The sequence below is a fragment of the Nyctereutes procyonoides genome, unplaced genomic scaffold (assembly GCF_905146905.1).
Source record: "Nyctereutes procyonoides isolate TBG_1078 unplaced genomic scaffold, NYPRO_anot_genome, whole genome shotgun sequence".
NCBI lineage: Eukaryota > Metazoa > Chordata > Mammalia > Carnivora > Canidae > Nyctereutes > Nyctereutes procyonoides.
Genome location: NW_026575030.1, coordinates 19,533,898 through 19,556,876, shown reverse-complemented (window position 1 = coordinate 19,556,876; position 22,979 = coordinate 19,533,898). Strand labels below are relative to the sequence as shown.

Sequence of the window (22,979 nt, the reverse complement as noted above, 5' to 3'; positions counted from 1 at the left end):
AGGGAACAGGAAAAGTGCCATAATCTATGGTCTAAGGAAACATGTATGTAGAAGATATCATCTACAATGGAACACTACATTTAAACAAGAGACCAGTATTACTTTCATTCACTCAATTAAGAAAATGTATCAATTTATTTAAACTTTGCATAATCTTTACTTTTTGTGGTATGGGATACAAACTCAGATATATATCATCGCTTGTATATCCTAAGTTTGTATACATGTTTCCTACCCAGAAAATAAATGGAAAACATTTTGTGAATATATTTAAAAATACAAAAGGAATTCTATAATTTCTATAAATTTGCTTACAGACATTTAAAATCATCAAATTTATGATTCAACATGTTATAATATCAAATTCCTAAATGAAGAGGGAAACAATGCTTAGTGTACAATTATCTCATTTGTTAGAGTATCTACCTTATGTTGGTTATTATGATAGTGCTTATTTGTATTGATGCCTTGGTTCAATCTGCCTAAGGAAAAATATACAAGGTATATTCACCATCACAACATTAATGCAAAACATACCGTAATCTTCCATCTTGGGCAGCTGCTCCCCCTGCAATAATTTTGGTAATGAAAATACTTGAGTCATCTCCAATGTGTGGGTTGTCCGTACCTCCTGCAATACTGAAACCAAGCCCTGAATTTCCCTAGAGATAAAGGAAAAAAAAAATTAAGCCTGAATAAGAATTACCTTTCTTGATAGATTCCAGTCATTTTAGGACCTAGAAACTGTAATAACATGGGAACACATTTATAAAGGTGTATATATAGGGGATATGAAAATTCTAAATTAAGAAGTATAAGGAAAGCTCTTTTTTTTCTCTATGCAGAATTCAAAGACATTACTTCTGAGTAAGTACTAAGTTCTTTTGAAGTAAAGTATGTGGATCATACTTGGATCAGTTACCCCTCTGCAAGGTCACTATTAGGTCTCTTTCTTTTAGAATGTATCTCACTCATGTTTGGTAAGGCAAATGTCTCCTAAGAGAAAAATACTGAAGTGATCTTCCTGGTACAATTATTTCTGAGTAGGTAAAACTAACATTATTTCAGCCTTTTAAAAATGGGGTAGGGGGTGGTACTTTTCTTTTACTAACCTTTCCATCAGCTGACTTTAAAATGACCAAATTGTATCTATTAAAAGTCATCATCCTTGACATGTTTAACTAAGATACCTGGAGAGCAAACAGCATTTTTTAATTCCGAAAGTTCAACCTGAGAAGCCAATTGGTGAGTTTTCTTGTTAACAAAATCAATTTTGCCAAAGAGGTGCTACTTGTTACTTGTTTCACGTACTGGGTTTCTGAACAATATTTTCTTTGAAGAAAAGTTTCTACTGCTACTAAAAATCTTTAAAGACAATTGTTCTAATCAATGGTATTAAAAATGTTTATTTTTGCAAAAATGTTCTATACTCTGGCTTTTAGGCAACTTGAATAAGCAGATAAATCTGAACTGGTAACTGTTAAATATTAAACAGCTTAAACATTCCCTCTACTATGATGTGTTTTAAAACTCTATTTTAATAATTTTTTTGGTCTAAACTCTTTAAGAGTTACTAGAATTTGGTAATAGAATCAATAAGCTGTGTCATGTTACCAAGTTACTCAGGTACTCAAAGATTTTTTCTTTGCTTTTTTACAAATTGAGATAAAATCTACATATAACATCATATAAATTTAAGATGTACAATGTGTTGATTTGACATTTATATATTGCAATATGATTACAACTATTGCTTTAGCTAACATCTCTATCATGTCACATAATTGTCATTTTTTTCTGTGGTGAGAATATTTAAGATCTAGCCTCTTACCAATTTTTAAGTATATAATCTAGTCTTGTCAACTATATCAGAATGCTGTGCATTAGATCTTCACGAAATCAATCCATCTCCTAATTGCAAGTTTTTTTTTTTAATTTTTTTTTTTTAATTTATTTACGATAGTCACAGAGAGACAGAGAGAGAGGCAGAGACACAGGCAGATGGAGAAGCAGGCTCCATGCACCGGGAGCCCGATGTGGGATTCGATCCTGGGTCTCCAGGATCGCGCCCTGGGCGAAAGGCAGGCGCTAAACCGCTGCGCCACCCAGGGATCCCCTAATTGCAAGTTTTTATCTTTTAACAACATCTCTCCAATTCCTGGTACTCAAGTTTTATAAGTAAGAAAAAAAACAATGTCCAGTCTGAGCTAAATGAAATTTTTTTAAGCTAAATGAATTTAAAAGGCACTGGGAAAGAATGAAAAATGAGTAAGATAAAAAGTTAATTATATGTCAATTATATCTCAATAAAGCTGGAAAAAATATCATATTAAAATACGTATACTACATTAATATTACGCTTGAGAGTTATTCACCTATTTTACTTAAACAGGTAACCCAAATTTGGATAGTAGGCAACAAAGATCTAGTATACATGTAAAAGATCCTTTCAGGTCTATTTCCACTCAGAGTCCACTGTGGCTTCACATAGAAGTTAATCTAGTTATCTAGAATTTCAGTCTTAAACATTCAGTTACTTAGGAAATTTACTTGTGTGAAACAATTCATTTCTTAAAAATGCTCATCAGACAAGGTGGCATTACTGAAATACATCATCATCTAAATGCAGATATTCTCAAGGGGTAAATATTTCAGAAAAATTCACAAATCTAAATCGTACCCTTAAGTTATTTCTGTCTGGGGGAAGTACATAAATTATCAATAGGATCTTGTCCACTAGAACCATGGGTTATCACTTTGCTAAAGAAGAAAACTGTTAACAACAAGCATATTACTAGCATACTAAATGTTTTAAATCAATAATGTTTTATATCAGAGATAAAAATGAATTTTAAAAACAAATATCTGAGAAACTGTTAGACCAGGAGATATGGTAACTAAATGTAATGAATAATAACTAAATAAATAACTAAATAAAAAAAATAAATAACTAAATGTAATGTGGTATTCTAGGACTCTTAAAGAGAAAAACATAAAAACTAAGGAAATCCAAATAAAGTATAAACTTTAATGAATTATAATACGTCAATATTGGTTCATCAGTTGAAACAAATGTACTCTAGTAATGTAAGATGTTAACAATAGGCAAAACTGAGGCCAAGATAAATGGAAATTTCTGGTACAGCTTTTCTGTAAATCTAAAACTATTTCAAATAAAAAGTTTATTTTTTTAAAACAAGGTTATTAAAGAAAAGCAGCATGTTCTAAAAATACCACAGTTTTATAATATGGGTACTTCTAAAAGAAACTAATATTACATGGTTCTGTTTTTGAAAAATCTTTTTTTCTCTTGAATTCTATGTGAAAGAGCAGTATATTTAAAGAATTCTTTAGCAACAGATTTATGCATAAAAATATAAGATAATTAAATTTTTACCCTTTCAAGTGTGATTTCTTCATATTCATAATCTGCATCAGTGCCATTAACCTAATGGGGGAGAAAAGAAGGAGCATAGAAATTTAGCGTATAAAATTTGAAATGTCAAGACATTATTTTTGGGTGACTTTATTAATGCAAACCTGTTAAATGTGCTAGTAATCATATAATTTGGCTTCATTTTAATAATTTTAAATAAAATTTTCAAGGAATAGAAGAGTACAAATGTGAGTAATGAGTTGACGTTCATGATATTATGACTTTCAAATACAGAAAGGGTACATACAGCTTTTTATATTATGGAACTTAAACTCTTTTCACTGCCTTGGATCCACACATATAATCAGTTGCCAATTTTCACTGATTTGAATACTTCAATTTTTCTGAAAACCATCACCTCTTCATTCTCATCTCTATTACCCTGATTGAAGCCTTTGTTAATCTTCTCTGGACAAGTGCCAATGTAACCTACCTAATCTCTTACATTAGTATTCTCTGCTGCCCAAATAACTCTAACGTGTTAGAGTTTACACTGATGAATCTTTTTGAAGGCCATGTCTAATAGCATACTTGCTCTAAAACTTTCAGAAACTCTCATACAAGGCTCTGTATGAACTGACCCCAATCTTTCACTTAGCTTCATTCCTAAAAGATATAACTCACTTTTTCATAAGCGTTACATACCATCAAATTTAAATGACTTGCCCCTTCCTTTGCATATCTTGTAAGTTCCCACCTCTTACTTTAGTGCTTCCTCTGTCACAAATTTCACTTATATATTCCATGTCCAAATTTGATTCCTCATTCAAGTTCTTGCTCACATCTTATAGACAAGCACTTTATTTTACAACTTCCAATTTATTCCCTATTCCCTCCTGGAAGCAGTAATTTTCACAGTGAAGGCCATTGGTGAAAGGTAAATAATACTTGGGACTGGATTAATCTAGGTTCATGCCCCATTGCTTTAACGTTTCTGATATGAAGCTGTGCAAAATACCTGAGTCATATAAGGATTGTGATAAACTGCATTTCTTTAGATGCCTCCCCTCTTCCATCCTACATGCTCTTTTGCAACATGACGAAATCATCCTACCATCAAGAGATGTCATCTATTTCTCCTTCCCTTGGATGTAGGCAGGTCCTAGATGAACTTTGTTAAAAAGAATGTGGCACAAATGATGCTGTGTGGTTTCTAAAGGTCATATGATACCTTGTAATATATACCTTTGTCTTAGAAGGTACTTTCTTAGAAATTAGGAGCTATAAAGTGAGGAAGATCAACTAGCCCATGAGAAGATTCAAATGAAGGAGAATTAAGGCCCTTGGCCAAAAGTCCCAGCTGCACTCCTAACTAGCAACAAGCATCAACTGCCAGTCACATGAATGAGGCTATTTTGGATCTTCCAGCCTTTTCCAGTGTCCCAGCCAATATGAAGCAGAAGAACCTTCCAGTTAACCCAGAAAATCATGAGAAATAATGAATTGTTTTTTAAGCCACTGAAGTTTCAGAGTGGTTTGTTATACAGCAATAGAATACTGAATCAACAGAATAATGACATCTATGTAAGCTACTTTGCTTTTTCTTCACTATACTGTAAAAGAAAGCACCCATAATTCAGGTCCAGTTTAGGGCTTAGGAGTTTTTTCTTGAGGGCTTTTGAAACTCATCTCTTTTTGGGTTTTGTTTTTCTTTTCTTTTTTAAGATTTTATTTGTTTATTCATGAGAGACAGAGAGACACACACACAGAGAGAGAGAGAGAGAGAGAGAGAGAGAGAGAGAGAGAGAGAGAGAGAGGCAGAGACACAGGCAGAGGGAGAAGCAGGCTCCATGCAGGAAGCCTGATGTGGGACTCGATCTGGGATCTCCAGGATCAGGCCCTGGACAGAAGGCACAATAGACCGCTGAGCCACCCGGGCTGCCTTTTTTTTTTTTTTTTTTTTAAGATTTTATTTATTTATGAGAGAGAGAGAGAGACAGACAGACACGGGCAGAGGGAAATGCAGGCTCCATGCAGGGAGTCCAACATGGGACTCGATCCTGGGTCTCCAGGACCATGCCCTGGGCTGAAGGCAGCGCTAAACCGCTGAGCCACCCAGGCTGCCCATCTTTTGGGGTTTTCTTGGCTCTAATCAATTCAAACCCAATTGCTATTTTGTTTCCTTTCTCATCTAAATAGCTTTTCTTCTTGTTTTTGAGATTATGTTATGATACATATATATACACACATATAATTTTTTTAATCTTTCATTTTGTATGAGTGCTGACAATACTGACTCCATCTTTGGCCCTCTGTCTTGTTCATATGTTCACTTGATGACCTCTCAGGGCCACAAGTTCCATGCCCCTTGTAGATTAATATACATACCTTAGAAATGCCCACTAAAACCTAGATGTGGGAAGGCTTGCTTTGGCCTACCATGAATCTGTTAAGGGATAATATATAGTCTTTTCTCTCCCTGATGTATAGGTGGTGCCACAAGATGTAATTAAAGGTTAGTAGTCAGTTAGGTGCACATGAACCCTTTGATCTCACTACAATGCCCTTCTGCAAGTCCCTTCGCCCTAGAAAATCTGTGAACTAAGGTCCAGACTTTATGGAGAACAGCCATACAGCTGCCATGGATTGTCAAAAATCCGAGTCCCCCAACCCCTTCTCCCCTAGTCAGTAAGTTACCTTGAATAAAATTCTGTAAACTGTATGGAGTGGCCTGCTTTGTTTTCTGGTTTCCAAGTGCCTTTTCAGTTTACGGGATATTTTACTGTCCCTCCCCCACCTTTAACAGATTTCTATGCATCTAGAATTCCTACCAACTTGACTGGAAGTCATTTGTCACGAATAAAAATAAAACCCATACCTGCAGCTATACCACTTTTCTTATTCTAAAAGTTATCTGATCATCTTTATTTTTCCTTGCATAGACTTGCCAAAAGTCTGTTTTATCAAAGTAGTTTTACTATTACTGATTAATCTATCACATTCTATGCTATTACTTTCTGCTTTTATTTTTATCAGTTCTTTATTCTTTCTTTAGATTTTTATTAAAGATTTTTGAGCTGAACACCCAATTCATTTATGTTGATTACTCTTCTATTTTTAAAAACATCCATTAAAGTTAATAAATTTTCTTCAGCACATGGCTTTGGCTAAATCCCAAAGCTGCTACACTGGGCTCTATTTTTGTTCATGTGTTTGTTTCTAAATACTCTGAAATTTTATTCTGGAGAACATTTCAACATAACTATGCTTATATGGCCATTTTGGTGTTAATAAGTCAAATTTCTGTACCTTATGATCTCTAAGAAATTTGAGTTTCACCATTAGGCCTTCTTGAATGGTAAGTATATGGGAAATGTGCTCTGCTAAGGATTTCAGGTAACATAGAGGGATCATAAAAAGGCAGAAAGACCATATGGACCTTAAATGACTAGTTGCTGAACCTTCAATAACTTGAAATTTCCTGATAATTTCAGATACAGAGACAATGTAATAATAACATTAGACATACTCAAACTGGGCTTCAAAATACCAAGAGTACATTAATTACCAGAAAGGGACAGTATTGCTTTACCTTCTTTAATAATTAACAGAGCAGTGAAACATCACGAGTACAATGTATTAGAGAAAATGAAGCTGTGATCTTTGTGTATGTATCAAAACTGAACAGGAAAAGCAGAATTATTTACATGTGTGGAAGAAATTGAACTTACATAAGTTGATGTTTCCAAGCTATCTGTGTTGACCAATACTGGAGGAGGATTTGCCTTAAAGAAAAGAATTGCAAATGTGTTAGCTTAACAGGAAAATTGACACATTGCATATCAATGTTCACACATGTTGGAAGCAAATGAAAAATTTGCTATTTCTTAAATTATACTTTTTATAATTTTATGAGCTTCCCATATGTTAATCAAGGATTCCAGTTTTCAGCATCAGATGAAAAGAAACAGACATAAACAGTTACATTTGCATTTGAAAAATAAATTATTTCTGCGAAAACAGACAAAATTTTCTTAAGATTTTAAAGTTTACCAGCCTTCTTAAAAAGTCCACAAATATTCTTTGCATAAGAATGCTTCCCAAATTGCTCAGAAATCATTACCTTTATCTATTCTCAAGGATACCATGGAAAAGATTCCAATCTTTTATCTCCCAGAAACAAATTCTATTTTCAGCTCCAATTACTGCTCTCTACCTTTTATTCTAGACAACTCACAGAATAACAATGCTCAAAAAAAAAAAAAAAGCAAAACAAAAAAACAAGTAGAATAATACATGTCTGATTAAGTATGGATTGAAAGAAGCTTAGTCTTCTGGTTAAACTGGAAAGTTATTATATAGGTGAAATTAAATTTGAAGAATAAAATATAATAAATATCAAATAAAAAACGTATCAGAACATACTATGAACATATCAGAAAACTGATGTGATCCCCCTCAAAATTATCTTTCTCCTGTGTATTTAAGAGTATGAAAGTACCATATCAAAAGACATTTTCAGAGAATCAAAAAAAAAGACTGTCCTTTAAAGAAATTTTAGGAGAAATGTTTATAAACATTAATAAGTTCTGCTAGTCCAACTAACTAAGGAATTACACATAAAAACGGTATGAAAAAAATAATGGTATGAAAGAAACATATACAAAATAACAATTTTCTTGAAGTGTATGGGCTTTTCTAAAAGGTTCAAGTGTTTTACACTATTTTTAGCAAAGTATTAAACCTGGATGATACTATAAAATGCTTAAAGACAACACAGTTGCATGGTTAAATAATTATATGCATTTAGGCTACATGAAGCAGCAGGTTAAAAATGAGAATATTATATACAAACATGACATTAACTACTTTATATGCAGGTCCTACCTTTGAATGTAATAATCTATCTTCAAATGATTTAGTGAAAACTGAACCTAATAAATACAAATATTGCTTTTAAAATTTTTTTAATTTAAATTCAATTAACATAATATAAATACTATTTGTAAGATTATTTAAGTAAAATTAGTCAACTTACAGACATTTGACATTTTATGAATATCTGAAATTATTCAATGATCTATAGATTCCTCAAACTGATAATATCTCACATCATTAAAAAATTCTAAAAAAATTTTTTAAAGATGTTTATTTATTCATGAGAGACACACAGAGGCAGAGACATAAGCAGAGGGAGAAGCAGGCTCCCTGGGGGAAGCCTGATGTGGAACTCAATCCCAGGACCCTGGGATAGACACCCAACCACTGAGCCACCCCCATGTATCCTAATATATAGCCACCCCCAGGTGTCCTAATATATACTTTTTAAGACCCTTTTCTGGGTCATTTTAAACTCAGGGTCTTCTGATTAGATGGCATGGGGGATTTTTGGTGCTGATAAAATGTCCACAGATCTACCCGACTCTATTTAACATAAAGTGGAACAAGGTTTAATGGACTCTGCTCTTGCTGGGGGAAAAGTGAGCTAGATTCAGGCTCTATGAACTTCCATTTCCTAGAAGTCTTTTCTTTTTTTAAATTAAAAAAAATATATATATTTTTATTGGAGTTCGATTTGCCAACATATAGTACAATACCCAGTGCTCATCCCCTCAAGTGCCCCCTCAGGGCCCGTCACCGTCACTCCATCCCCTTGCCCACCTCACCTTCCACTACCCCTTGTTCGCTTCCCAGAGTTAGGAGTCTCTCATGTTTTGTCACATCATTATAAAAATTAATGGCACAACTTCACTTTATTTTGTTTAAGCAATTACAGAGGACGGCAAGAAAGGAATGGGTACTTAAAGTTACAAAGCAAGTTATATTCCTCGAAAATTATGGCAATGAAGTCTTTGGGTTTCCTTTGCCCATTTATTACCAAACACAGTGGAAAAAGTTGTTTTTTTAAATCATAATTGTATAGAAGTTATCTTTTGATTCTAGTCATAGAAGAAGTCTATTTGACATTGAAATATAGGCAAATAAAATAATATAAAGCATTAAATCTACTTCAAAACAAAATAATGGCCATGAGAGGTCAGGAATGGGAGGTATTATGGATCTTAAGAATGCACATGAGTTAATGATTGTAGTTCAGTGATAAGTATACATGGGAGGAGTTCACTGTACTACTCCCTCTACCTATAAGTATTTTTGAAAATTTTCATAATAAATTTATTTATATGAAGCTCAAGTGGCATGATCTGTTTCAAGTTTAGCTGCCTAAAATAAAGATAAAAATATTTAAGACTGTGTTAGCAGGTATAGAATCAGAACATTTGACTTGGAGTAAACTATACTTACTTAAAAGCTTGTGATTTTCTAAGTTCTTGTATTACAAAATACAGAAATGGTATCTGACAAAGTAATACTCCCTAGTTCTCCAATTCGGAGGAGGTAGGAAGTAAATGGATAGAACAATTTGATTGGGTTTGGAGGAAATGATACATAATTCAGAAAAAAAAATGCCCTAGCAACAAAGCTATTTAGGCTACTTAGTTCTAAAGAAGAGAGACGCAGAAAGATCTGCCCACAGAAAGCACTACCCTCAAATAGCTGAGGTAAAGAGCACTAAAATCAGAAACGGTTGAACATCTGGCTAGTTTAAGACCTTGGGATTTGTAACTGGGACAGTAGGTAGCAGAACAGGTGACATGAAATTATCAGCTCTGCTTAGGAGTCAATCAAACAACAGGACTTGAGAAGAATCTACTTGAAAGTTACTTCAAATGAAAAAAACCCTTTTCCCTGAACCTTGCTTCAAGTGACACCTACTGAATGACTTGGTTCTAGTGCTGCGTCTATCTCACTGTACTATTCAGTAACTCTGACTATATAGTATATAGGTAAGTCACAAGCATTACTGAAACTCATTTTTTCCATCTATAAAGAGACAGCAACACATGCCTTCACCTAAGAGGACTATGTGATGATCCAGCAAATACAAAGGAAAATTTATTGTACACCACAGAAATCTACTGTTAATCTACTATCATATATTTACCATTGTGTATGTTTCAACTAGAACAATAATGAAATCCTATAACACAATCAGATTTGTAGGCAGGGGTTAGCAAAGGGACAGGGATATTCCAGAAAGAGGAACTAACAAACCCCTAAAGAATTTGACCAAATATCAATAAGAAGACTTAAACAGGGCAGCCCGGGTGGCTCAGCAGTTTAGTGCCGCCTTCAGCCCAGGGAGACCCGGGATCGAGTCCCACATCGGGCTCCCTGCGTGGGGCCTGCTTCTCCCTCTACCTGTGTCTCTGCCTCTCTCTCTCTCTCTCATTCTCTCTCTCTGTGTTTCTCATGAATAAATAAAATCTTTTTTTTTTTAAAGAAGACAAACATAATTTTGCTCATCCAACTTTTACTATTCCATTTTATTAATAATGGGCCTCATAGGGATTATGGCTGTAACACACTGCAGCATCCTTAAAGAATTTCAGAAAGCAGTATTATATAAAAAAAATAAAATAAAATAATTCTAAAATCCAGTTATTTAAAAACGGGCCAAAGTTAGGAGTTTAGAAAATGCTTTTATGCTGTGCATTGTATTTCTCCTTCTTACCATTTATGAAAGTTTCATTATGTTATTTGTTTAATGTCTGTCTCCTTCTTCCCTACTAAATTATAAACAAGTGTTTTTCATATGAAGAACTCACAAACCCCAGAGAACACATCCTGGATTCTAATTTGAGACACACTGCATTAAAAGTTAAATGCTATCACGTAGGGAATCAATGTAAGTTAGAGCAAATATAAAAACAAAAAGGATGGATTCTAGAAAGATGGCAGAAAAGGAAGCTCCACAAATTCGTCACCTAGACAATAACCGCATTGCCAGAATCTATGTGATTTATCTATTTTGAAATTCTGCTGAATTTCAGACTAGTCTATTGAAGGCTTGCAACTTCCATGGGAAATACTAGATGATAAACTGTGGTTAATTCAGTCAATTTCAGCTCTTGGCACAATAGCAGCTATCGAACTCCCACTCCTCTGCCCTGTAACAGCTAGCTGGGCAAGCGTTCCTGGAGCAGCTGGCACAAAACTTGCACAAGCCAGGAAGACCAAAAAAATGCAAAAACAAAAAAATTATCCTCCAAATATAGGGGATCATTGCTGCTTCTGATCACAGAGGTACAGACAAAGAGACCATGGCCATTATTGAGCTGCCCATAATTGATACAAGTCCCTCTCCCTTTGGTTGTAGTGACTTCCAGAGGGCAAGCATCTACTACTCCCACCATTTCATTTTTCTTTTTCCCTTTGAGAGTCAGACACTGAAACCTAAGATACTCAAAAGCAGTCCCATGTACAAGGGAAATTAGAATATGACTGCGCATGCCTCCAAATAAAGGCCTGAGGAAGACCTTAAGTTTATACTGCAGACTGATTCTTGGCAGAGAGATAGTCTACGACAATTAAAAATCCCCCCAAACAACAAAAAAGTAAAAATTTAAAAAAGCACCTTAGCAAAGGGGAAGGATATGATTTCTAGAGTTATAGCATCATAAGGGTAAAACATCCAGTTTTCAGTAAAGAAATCCAAAGGCATGCAAAGAAACAGTAAAGTGTGGTTTATTCAAAGGAAGAAAGAAAGAGAAAAAAAGAAACTGCCTTAAAAAAAAAACCTGGTAAAAAAAATAATAAAAAATAAAAAAAATAAAAAGAATTTAAAAACCTGGTATGATCTACTAGACAAAGACTTTGAAACAACCATATTAAAGACGTTCAAAGAACTAAAGAAGATAGACAAACAAAATGAAAAAAAATGGGAAAATTTACAAAAGAATAGAAAAATCAATGAAAGAAAACCAAAAGGAAATTCTGGAGTGGAAAAGTTCAATAAATGAAATGAAAAATTCACTAGAGCAACTCAAAGGCAGATTTGAGTGGGCAGAAGAATTAACAAACTTGAAGACAGGACGATGGAAATGATTAAGTCTCAGAATAGAAAAAAAGAACTAAGGAAAAATGACAAGACACTAAGGGAACTTGGATCACCATGAAACAGACCAACACAAACATCATGGGAGTCCCAGAAGAGAGATCAAGGAGCAGTGAAAATAGCTGAAGAAATAATGACCAAAACATTCCCAAATTTGATAAACACAACAACACTTAAATACAAACATCCAAGAAGCTCAACAAACCCATGGTAGGATGAACTCAAGGAGGTTCACACTGAGACACACTATTATCAAACTGTTGAAAGACAAAGACAATTTTGAGAGCAGAGAGAAAAAAGTGACTCATTACATACAAGGAAGGGATCTTTAATAAGATTATCAACAGGTTTCTTAGAAACTCTGGAAGTGAGAAAGCAGTGTATCGATACACATTTAAAATACCAAAAGAAGAAAATGCTGTCAACCAAGAACCCTGTATCTGGCAATAGTGTCCTTCAAATGTGGTGGAGGAATTAAGATATTCCCAGATAAACAAAAGCTGGCAGGGTGGAGGGTGGGTTCATTACCAGTACAGATGCCCTGAAAAAAATTCTTTGCTAAAGAGAGTCCTGCAGGTTAAAATGCTTGCAGTCTTTCACCACTGAGTACAATGTTTGCAGTGGGTTTTTCAAATATGAAAGATGAAAAGAATTCTGTAGATGGGTGACAGTGATGGTTGCACAACAATATGAATGTAGTTAATACCACTGATATGGAGGGGTTCTTAGGTGGCCCAGTTGGCTAATAATCATCTGCCTTCAGCTCAGGCCATGATCCTGGGGTCCTGAGACTGAGCCCTATATGGGCTTTCTGCTTGATTGGGAGGAGCTTGCTTCTTCTGTCCCTGTGGCTCCCTCTTGCTCTCTAATAAATAAATAAAATCTTTAGAAAAAATATCACTGATATGTAAACTTAAAAATGGTTTCTAAGAAGGTAAATTTTTACATTATGTGTTTTTTGCCACAACTAAAAAAAAATTGGAAAAAATGTATGACCTCAAAATAATTACGCCAATGCATCAAAGACAAATTGAAACATATTCTACAAAATAACTAGCTTGCTTTCTTCTAAAATGCCACATTCATGAGAGACAGTCTGTGGGGCTACTCCAGATTAAAAGAGACTGAAGGCAATGTGAAATCCTGGACTGGCCAAAGGACCTATTTTTGTTTTTCCCATAAAGAACATTATTGGGGCAATTGGCAAAATATAATTAAGGTCTGCAGATTAATCTGATACTAGTTTTATGTTAATATTCATTTTCTGATATAGTTCACTGTATTATGGTAATGTTTTTGTTCTTAGGAAAAATATTTAGTGTTATAAAATATTTGTATTTAGAGGTAAAAGAGGCATGACAGAAACTTCTTTTGAAATGATTCATAGGAGCACCTGGGTGGCTGAGCTCCAACCCAGTGGTTGAGCATCTGCCTTTGGCTCAGGTTGTGATCCTGCGGTCCTGGGATTGAGTCCCACATCAGGCTCCCCTTAGGGAGCCTGCTTCTCCCTCTGCCTGTGTCTCCACCTCTCCCTCTGTGTCTCTTACAAATAAATAAATAAAAATAAAAAAAAATAAAAAAAAGAAACGATTCATAAAAACTAATTACATAGAAAGAAAAATGGTAAAGCAAATATAGTAGGTAAAAATATTAAGAATTGGGGGATCTGGTAAAGGTATATGGGGAAACTATTACTGAAATTTTCTTAAGTCTGAAATGATTTGAAAATAATGTAAAATAAACAAAACAAAAAACCTCAAAATAGAAATAGAATAAGGGCACCACAGTCAGATATTAGGGTATGGTTGAAAAGGCTCATTAAGGTAACTTGAAGTATGCTCCTCTGTTTAAGATTGCCAGTAAAATGAAAATATATCAAGTCATACTTTAGATAGACTAATGATCAAATGATTTGAGATTCAATACTCAGATGTTTTGTGAAACTTAAATAGTCCAAAAGCACTGGGTAACCCCTAATGTAACTACTTCGTCTGTGGGAGTTAACTTGTCTCTTGCATAGGCAGTAGGCTCCCAGAGGACAAGGACAATGTTATATTCATCTTAGTAGCTACATGATTAGAACAATTAACAAAAAACTGAATGAACACCAATCCCTCCAAAGCACCTATGTATGTGAGTATGTGCAAAGATTTTTACAGGCACAAATTAGTTATAAAGCATTTTCAACAATACCTTAATTACATAACATAAATCCACATAAATCCCCACAATTGGTAGAAACAGAGGTCTAACGCACCTGGGTTTTAAAGCATAGGATTTACTCTGAGGTGAAAAAAGACATTTAATAGGTCAGTATCTATGTGGAGAAATGGGGCTATGAGAAGCTGAGTCATTTCTCCAGTATCACACAGCCAGAAAGGAGTGAGACCAGGAAGAGGCAGTCAGGTCTCATTATAAAGTCTATGCTCTTCATGCAATTTCAAGCAGCCTTTTTCTGCCTTTTTCTGTACTGCTGTAAGAAGTGTAATTCCTATTGTGGAGGGCTTTCATAAAATATAAAAGATCAATAAAAAAGTATAAAAAGTATGAAGTATAAAAGTATAAAAAAAACACTAAAAAGTATAAAATTTCTACAAATAATTAGACAAATAAATAGACCTTTAAATAGGCTGTCTGTCTAATTTGCCTAATCTCAAACTCATTTTCAAATAGTCAGGGAGGCAATATCCCTCACTTCAACTGATGAAGGAGTATAAAATGTAGAATTAAATAACTTGTTTGAATTGCAAAGGTAGGACTAAATTCCAAATCTTATACCTTCAACAACTTCTATTACATCTTGATGCATCTAAAATGTACAGTAGTAGATATTTAGAAGAAAAATTATTTCCATTTAAAATGTTAAAGTTGGGTTATATATTAAGTATGGCTTTCAAATTTATTTGAGGATAATATTTTGATCAGTATGTCCATGTTATACTTGATGAATCAGAACACACTTTACTGATTCTGGAAAATGAGGCACAACTATAAGCTTTTCACATGATACAACGTAAGTCATTAATCTACCCTGCATGGACTTTCATAGTATATCTAAAACTTAAAATGAGGCAAAGTAGAATAAATAAGCCTTTCTCTTGTGGACATATCTTCATTTGTTCTTCTAACTTGTTTCCTGGCTTACTGTTCTCAACGAAATAGGAGATAACACTAATAATATGAATAGCCAAGGTCATGTGCCAGTTACACATATGTTATTATTCTTCCAACATCTCAAACTAGTACTATCATCTTCAGTGATACAGATGAGTAAACAGCTCAGAGTGGTTAAGGAAACTGCTCAGGGATCCCTGGGTGGCGCAGCGGTTTGGCGCCTGCCTTTGGCCCGGGTCGCGATCCTGGAGACCCCGGATCGAATCCCACATCGGGCTCCCGGTGCATGGAGCCTGCTTCTCCCTCTGCCTGTGTCTCTGCCTCTCTCTCTCTGTGTGTGTGTGACTATCATAAATAAATAAAATAAAAAAAAAAAAAAAAGGAAACTGCTCAGAGTTACACAGCTGGTAGAGGACAGGAATTCCAAACCAGATCAATCTACCTCTAAGACCTCTCACTTATAACTACAAGGCTATGTAATGTCTGAACAATTTCCAAATCTAGTGTGATGTTGTTAAGGGATGCCTGGAGTAAGGAAGTCAGAAGAGGTTCCTTATGGAATACAAGAACAGAAACTATTACAAAATTCCAAAGGATTTTAGGAAACTATTTGAACATTAAACGATTAATTGAAATGAGAGTAGAATAAACCTCCAAATCCCCTACTTAAAAAAAATATTGTACTACTAAATCCTAGATGCTTGGAGAGATATTATGTTATTATAATATTACCAAAACACACAGGCTACTTACTTAGAATTGTATTTTACTTATAAACTGAATTTCTTCTCTGGATCTATTCAATTTTTGTTGGCTTTCAATGATTAACTTTTAATGATTTTCATAAACGGTGAAAGATTATGTAGAAGTAGTAATATAATAACATATACTGAAGTCTTAGTATAGGATCTGTAATTTCCTCTAGAATCCTATTTTGTATAATGTTCCTATTGATTTTCATTTTTAGGAGAGGGGAAAGGCATTGAGAAAGTAATCACAATTGATATCTCATTTTACTCCCAATGGAACTTACATAATATTCATACTATTTTTATTTATATCTTATGCACAGATCAGTAATAGTAAAAATAGCTAAAGATGGATTTATTTATAGTTTAAATGAGACTGAGATTGTTTACAACAGAGATCTGAGTTGTTATATGCAAAAATACTATCATTATTTTGATTTTGGATGACTTGGTTGATAGGGTAGTTAATGTCTTAATAAGTCATCCCTTGGAACTACTGAAGCTCTGAAACTACAGAATCTCTGACATTTGTCTAGCATTTCATTTTATTTTTTGATTGTCACATGTTACCTTTTAATTTTTTTTCAAATTTGTATTTAAATTCTACTTGTTAATATACAGTACAGTATTGGTTTCAGGAGTAAAATTCAGTGATTCATCACTTACATATAATACCCAGTGCTCATCATAACAAGTGCTACCCTTAATAATCATACCCATCTAGCCCATCCCCCACCCACCTCCTTCCATCAACCTTCAGTTTGCTCTCTATCTTTAAGAATCTCACATGTTTTTTCCCCCTCCCTCCCCCACCCCTTCATATGTTCTTTTTGATATTGAGTAATATTCCAGTATGCGTGTATGTATACATACATGTAACCTTTTTTAAAATAAACTTTTTATTTTAGAATAATTTTAGATTTACAGAAAAGTTACAGAGATAGCACAAAGAGCTTCCAAATACTTTACACATACAGGCTCTTATGTTTAACTAATAAATGTATTTTCTAATCAAATGATAGAAAAATATTTCCAAGAAGATAAATATATATTGGGAGATAAAAAGTTACATAAATGACACATCCAGTATATGACGACAAGATTTTTATTATCTTTAGAAATTAAAATTTCCTAAAGCAACTAAAAACTGGTTCAAACAGATTTACATGTACAAAAGGCATGGTAAGCAGTCTAAGGGGGTTCATTCTGAAGTTTAGAATATGTACTATTTCAGTTAACCTAAAAAGTGGCACATATTGAACCCATTTTATATTAAATACCAAATACTTAATTCCCTAAAAACCCCAGTGAAGCTCAATCACTAAATCTAACAAAGAAATAGTTAAAACAGTTTGAAAAGAATACAAATGAAATATTAAAAGCAAATGAAATTTTTATAAAGAAAAAAGAAACTAATAAAAACCTGTGGTATGGTGGGTAGGATGACAGTATTCTCAGCAGGGACTGGCAGGACAGGGATCACAGGGACAGTGGGAGAAGAGGGAGGTACAGCTTCTGTTGGCTAAAAATCATCAACGACAAAAAATCAGGAAAAATACCAAATAAAAGAAAAACACATAACAGAAAATTTTGTCATAAATTATAGTTTTTAGAAATAAAATTGAGAAGTAGGTAAAATATTGTTACTTCAATGTAAATGAGAAAATGCTCTCCAGAAATTTTAGAAATTATACCATTAATAATTTTAGTAACTGTAATTCAAATGAATGACTACTTTTATGTTTAAATGAAAATAATAAAAGATAATGACTTAGAATATTTCTCCTCTAGGAGACAAAACACTCACTTCATAGACTACAAAATATTTTTCCAGTATTCAGAATACTTTCCTCCTTGCAGTCAAGGAATCAAAAGCAATTTTATAAGCCCATCAGGCAGGCAACCTAGGCTTAGAAATTCACAAAAAATTCAAAGGACTTAAAAACTGAATCTATTATCATTTTTTAAAACCTATGCTATTGACCTCTACTGTCAAGAATTGTAATAACCTGCCTTAAAATTGCCTTTAAAGTGGTGCCTGAGCGGCACAAAGAGCTAAGTGCCAACCCTTGGTTTCAGCTCAGGTAGTGATCTCAGGGTTGTGGGAGCAACCTGCAGTGCCCTGCACTCAGTGTGGAGCCTGTTTAAGTTTCTCCCTCCCTCTCCTGTTGTTCCCCTCCCACTGCGTGCACACTCTTTCTCAAATAAATATTTTAAAACAATTGCCTTTAAAGTCATTAATACAACTAATATTCACTGAGTAACTATTATGTGCCAGATATATTCTAGAAAAAATTCAAAAAGAACTCCAGTGACATAATTGAAACTAAGAGGCTTTGAGATTTATGTCTATCTGGCTTGATTCAATTAATTTTACAAAGATTCAAATGGAAAACAGAAGAAGTGTTTCATAACTTGTTCTCATCTCTAAGTTGAATTAATTCATAAACATTTATATACCAATAACATGTCCTACATGCACAAGAAAAACATTAATATCAAATTGATAACAGGACAAGGTACATTTAAAAACACTTAAAACAGAAAACAAATTTGTTGAACTCAAAACTATGCTTTTCCTAACAAAAGAAATACAAAATAAAATTACAATGTTGACCTTCTTGGTCTATCAAATCAATCAAAATTTATCAAAAATGTATGGATTCTCTTCAAAATGGTGTTGGGACAACTGGATATCCACATGCAAAAAATGGAAGTTATTACCACTCTCACATCATATACAAAAACTAATGAGAAATTAATCAATAACTGAAATATAAATATAAATATATATGTAACTGAAATATTAAATGCTAGCACCATACTCTTAGAATTCATAAAACCAGAAAACATGGGGATAAATCTTCATGACCTTGGATTTGACAGTGGATTCTTAAATATCATATCAAAAGTGTAAGTGACAAGAATAAATGAGATGGACTTCATCAGAATGAAAATGTTTTGTGCACCAACGGACGTTTATCAAGAAAGTGCAAAGACAACCTACAAAATGGGAGAAAATAGCCAGACTATATATATAAAGAACTCTTAAAACTCAACAACAAAAAGACAATTAAAAAATGGGCAAAGGACTTGAGTAGACATTTCTCTAAAGGAGATACACAAATGGCCAATAAGCACATGAAAAGATACCCAACAAATTATTATTCATTAGAGAAATTCAAATAAATGTACAATATATATCATTTCACACTTACTAGGTGGCTGTAATAATAATTTAAAAAAAGGAACAGAAAGAAACAAGTGTTAGGAGGTGCAGAGACCTAAAATCCTCAAAAACTGCTGATAGGAATGGAAAACGGTGTAAACTGCTATGGAGAACAGTTGGACCGTTCCTCAAAAAAGCTAATCATGGTATTACCATATGACCCAGCAATTTTACTCCTGAGTATATATACTCGAAAGAACTGAAAACAGGGATGTGAATACGTTACATCACAATGTTCATTAATGCATTATTTACAACAGCCAAAAAGGTAGAAACAACCGAAGTGTCCATCAACAGACAAATGGACCAACAAAATGTGGTATATTCATAACAATGAATACTATTCAGCCTTAAAGAGGAATGAAATTCTGACACATGGTACAACATGGATGTATACTGAAAACAATGTTTTCAAGTGAAATTAATCAGACATAAAGGGACAATACTGTATGATTCCCCTTATATGAAATATTTACAATAGTTATATTCATAGAGATAGAATAGCAGTTACCAGGCTAGGAGAAAGGAGCATGGAAAGTTATTATTTAATGGTTATAGAATCTGTCAGAGGTGATAAAAAGGTTTGGGAAACCTAATAGTGATGGCTGCAATATTGTGAATGCAATTAATGCTACAGATTTATACATTAAAGAAGGTTAAAATGGCAAATTTTATATTATAGATATATCTTACCACAATAAAAAACTCAAAGTCAATTTTAATGTATGCAAAGAGATCCTTTCCCATTGCTGTTGAATATATAAATTCATATAAGCTTTAAGAAAAGCAATTTAGCAGTAATTATCTACCACCTTAAAAATGTCTAAGCTCTTAGACTTAACTCTGGAAACCTACCCTAAGTGAATGATTAAAAAAACCAGTGTTCTAATAGTCTCAAAACACTCTACTGACCACTGTTTATACTTCTGGAAATGTCAAATATCCTAAATATCCAAAGGTACTGGAATGATTAAATTTATAAATAATTATAATTACATAAGATTAAGTATTACACAATAATTAAAAATCATCTGTAAGAAGGGGTCCATAGGTCTGGCTTGGGACTCTAGTCACTAATTACATATTGTTTCCATTAAAAAAAATCTTTAAATTCTATATTATGAGTTTAAAATAAAGCACTTAAATGCCAACTAAATTTCAGTGGAATACTTATATCACTTTTAAAAAATGTTTGAAAACCCAGAGGTTCTGACTCCAGATTTATAACAAAGTTTTAAAAGAACTGCCGAGGGCAGCCCGGTTTAGCGCTGCCTGCAGCCCAGGGTGTGATCCTGGAGACTCTGGATCGATTCCCACATCGGGCTCCCTGCATGGAGCCTGCTTCTCCCTCTGCCTGTGTCTCTGCCTCTCTCTCTCTCTCTGTCTCTATGAATAAATAAATAAAATCTTTAAAAAAATAAAAATAAAAGAACCGCCGAAAATGAAATGAATCCCATCTCTACCTTAAACAATACTTAAGATTAATTGCAGACTGCTGACATAATTGAGAGAAGTACAAAAAGTAGATTTCTAGAAGACAATAATGACAGAATATCATTAAGACCTCGGTGGAGATAAAGACTTGAACAGGAAGGTACAGACTGCTGAAGCCAAGCAGGGTGAGGAGAGTGTCAATATCCAGGCAGTAGAAAGATGACAGCAGTCTAGCTCAGGGTGCTTGGAGCCTAAGCAGGATGAGGAAGGTGTCCATATGGGCAGAGCAAGTGGCAGCAGCCTGATGTGTTTTGTTGGAACCTAAATGTGGCAGTAGTAGTCATCTAGCATGAAGTGTAGGGACCTTAGTGGAGTAGAAAGGTCATTGTTGGAGCCTGAGCAGAGTAAGGTGGGTGTCCACCAAGAGCAATGGTGATGGGAGATTGCTTACATACAGGAGGTTTTGATCTAATAAATACATATATAAAGGATAAATGGGGACAAGATTCCTCATGTCAGAGAAAGGAGTTAAAAATATAAAAGGGAAAAAATTAGCATGATACCTATGGTTCTAGAATACAACTGGAGGTATTAGTATTAATGCATAATTTTCAATATATGTAAATAGACAAAGGAACACAGATATAAATGTGTGTTTATATGTACATATATTCCCTAGTTCTGCCCACAAAGATCTGGGGGCAGTAACATATCAATAGTATGAACACACCCAGCATTCAGATCATGGTTTCTAAATACCCATTCTTTAATAAAAAAACAAAAAAACAAAAAGCAGGAGTCTTCGGAGAAATGGCTGATTCCAGTGCTAGAGCTTATCAAGTGCAATATAAACCTAAAATATCCTGCTGTACCAGAAAATATAGAAGTGCTCAAGGAATAGTGAGGGCATGACAAAGACACAGAAGTTAGTTTGAAGGGTTTTTAATCAGTCAAGACCGATTTGAGATTCACAATAATTCAAAATAAAGATAACAATGGCATACACTAAATAAAAACAGGATTCCAAGAGTCCATACTGATTTAATAATTATAAGAATAAATGAAAAGAGAAAGCATTTCCTTATAGTAGAATGCCAACTAAAAGATGTAGAAGGAATTATGGAATTACAAAATCATAATTTGGCAACCATCATAGTAATAAAATGCATTCAAAAAATGTCAATAGATGTAAAAATTCCACTGTTGCTAAATGAACCTTCCATTTCATTCCAGTGGTTGAAAGTTTAAATAGGACACAATGACCCACACAAGTATCTCTTTAAAACAGTTATTAAATTGGGCAAATTAAAATCATGCTACCTGACAGGATATAATAAGGACATATCACTTCTGAGAAATTCCAATCAAAGATGCATACCTTGAATCCAATCACCGAACATGAGATAAACCCAAATTGACTGATACACTATAAAATAACTGGCTGCAGTCATCCGAAATATCAAAGAAAAAAAAAGCCTGAAGTTTATCATTATTTTTTTATAACTTCACTTTTTTAAAAACAGCTTTATTGAGGTATAATACAAAGAACTTCACATATTCAATGTATAGAACTTCATGAGTTTGGACATGTGCATGAACCTGTGAAACCATCACTACGATTAAGGTAATGGATATATCTATCACCTCAAAAGTTTCCTTATACCTCTTTAGTAGGGTCTGATATTAGCTGATTAATAATCTATTTTAATATAAAAATAAGACAGAGCTAAATGCTTATATTAAATTTCAAGGTCAAGCACAAAAACTTCCTCCACTAGGCAGCTGCTCTCCAAAACCCTTTATGATAAACTATAAATCTTCTAATATTACATTTAAACCTTACTGCAACCTTGGCCCTAAGCCTCTACTAAAAATCTATTTTTTTTAGATAAGGATCTGAATACCATTTTAAAAAATCCTAAAACAACTTATGCCATCTTAATCCACCCCAATCTCTATAGGACAATGAGCAAGGACTTTGCAAAAGAACATATGCTTCTGCCAGTTTCTTAAGAAAGGCAAATCTTGTTGAGAAAGTCTTCAAAAACAAATACATATAACTTCCTAGTCACAGCTGATAACTAATTCAGGTGACAAAGAATTATAGAACAACAAAATAAT

General features: G+C 33.8%; 1 protein-coding gene across 10 annotated transcripts in view; it reads right to left on the bottom strand.

Annotated features, from left to right (window-relative positions):
• DLG1 (discs large MAGUK scaffold protein 1) overlaps positions 1-22,979 on the bottom strand; it is a 223,395-nt gene that overhangs the window by 94,289 nt on the left and 106,127 nt on the right. For 7 of the 10 annotated variants that reach the window (XM_055315868.1, XM_055315866.1, XM_055315872.1 and 4 more), the window contains exons 6-9: positions 17,619-17,717; positions 7,108-7,161; positions 3,398-3,448; positions 538-662 (exon numbers count right to left, since the gene is read on the bottom strand). In XM_055315868.1, the coding sequence (XP_055171843.1) occupies positions 538-662; positions 3,398-3,448; positions 7,108-7,161; positions 17,619-17,717 (329 nt within the window). The remainder of the gene's footprint in view (positions 1-537; positions 663-3,397; positions 3,449-7,107; positions 7,162-17,618; positions 17,718-22,979) is intronic. The other 3 variants (XM_055315874.1, XM_055315875.1, XM_055315876.1) reach the window with 1 other exon arrangement.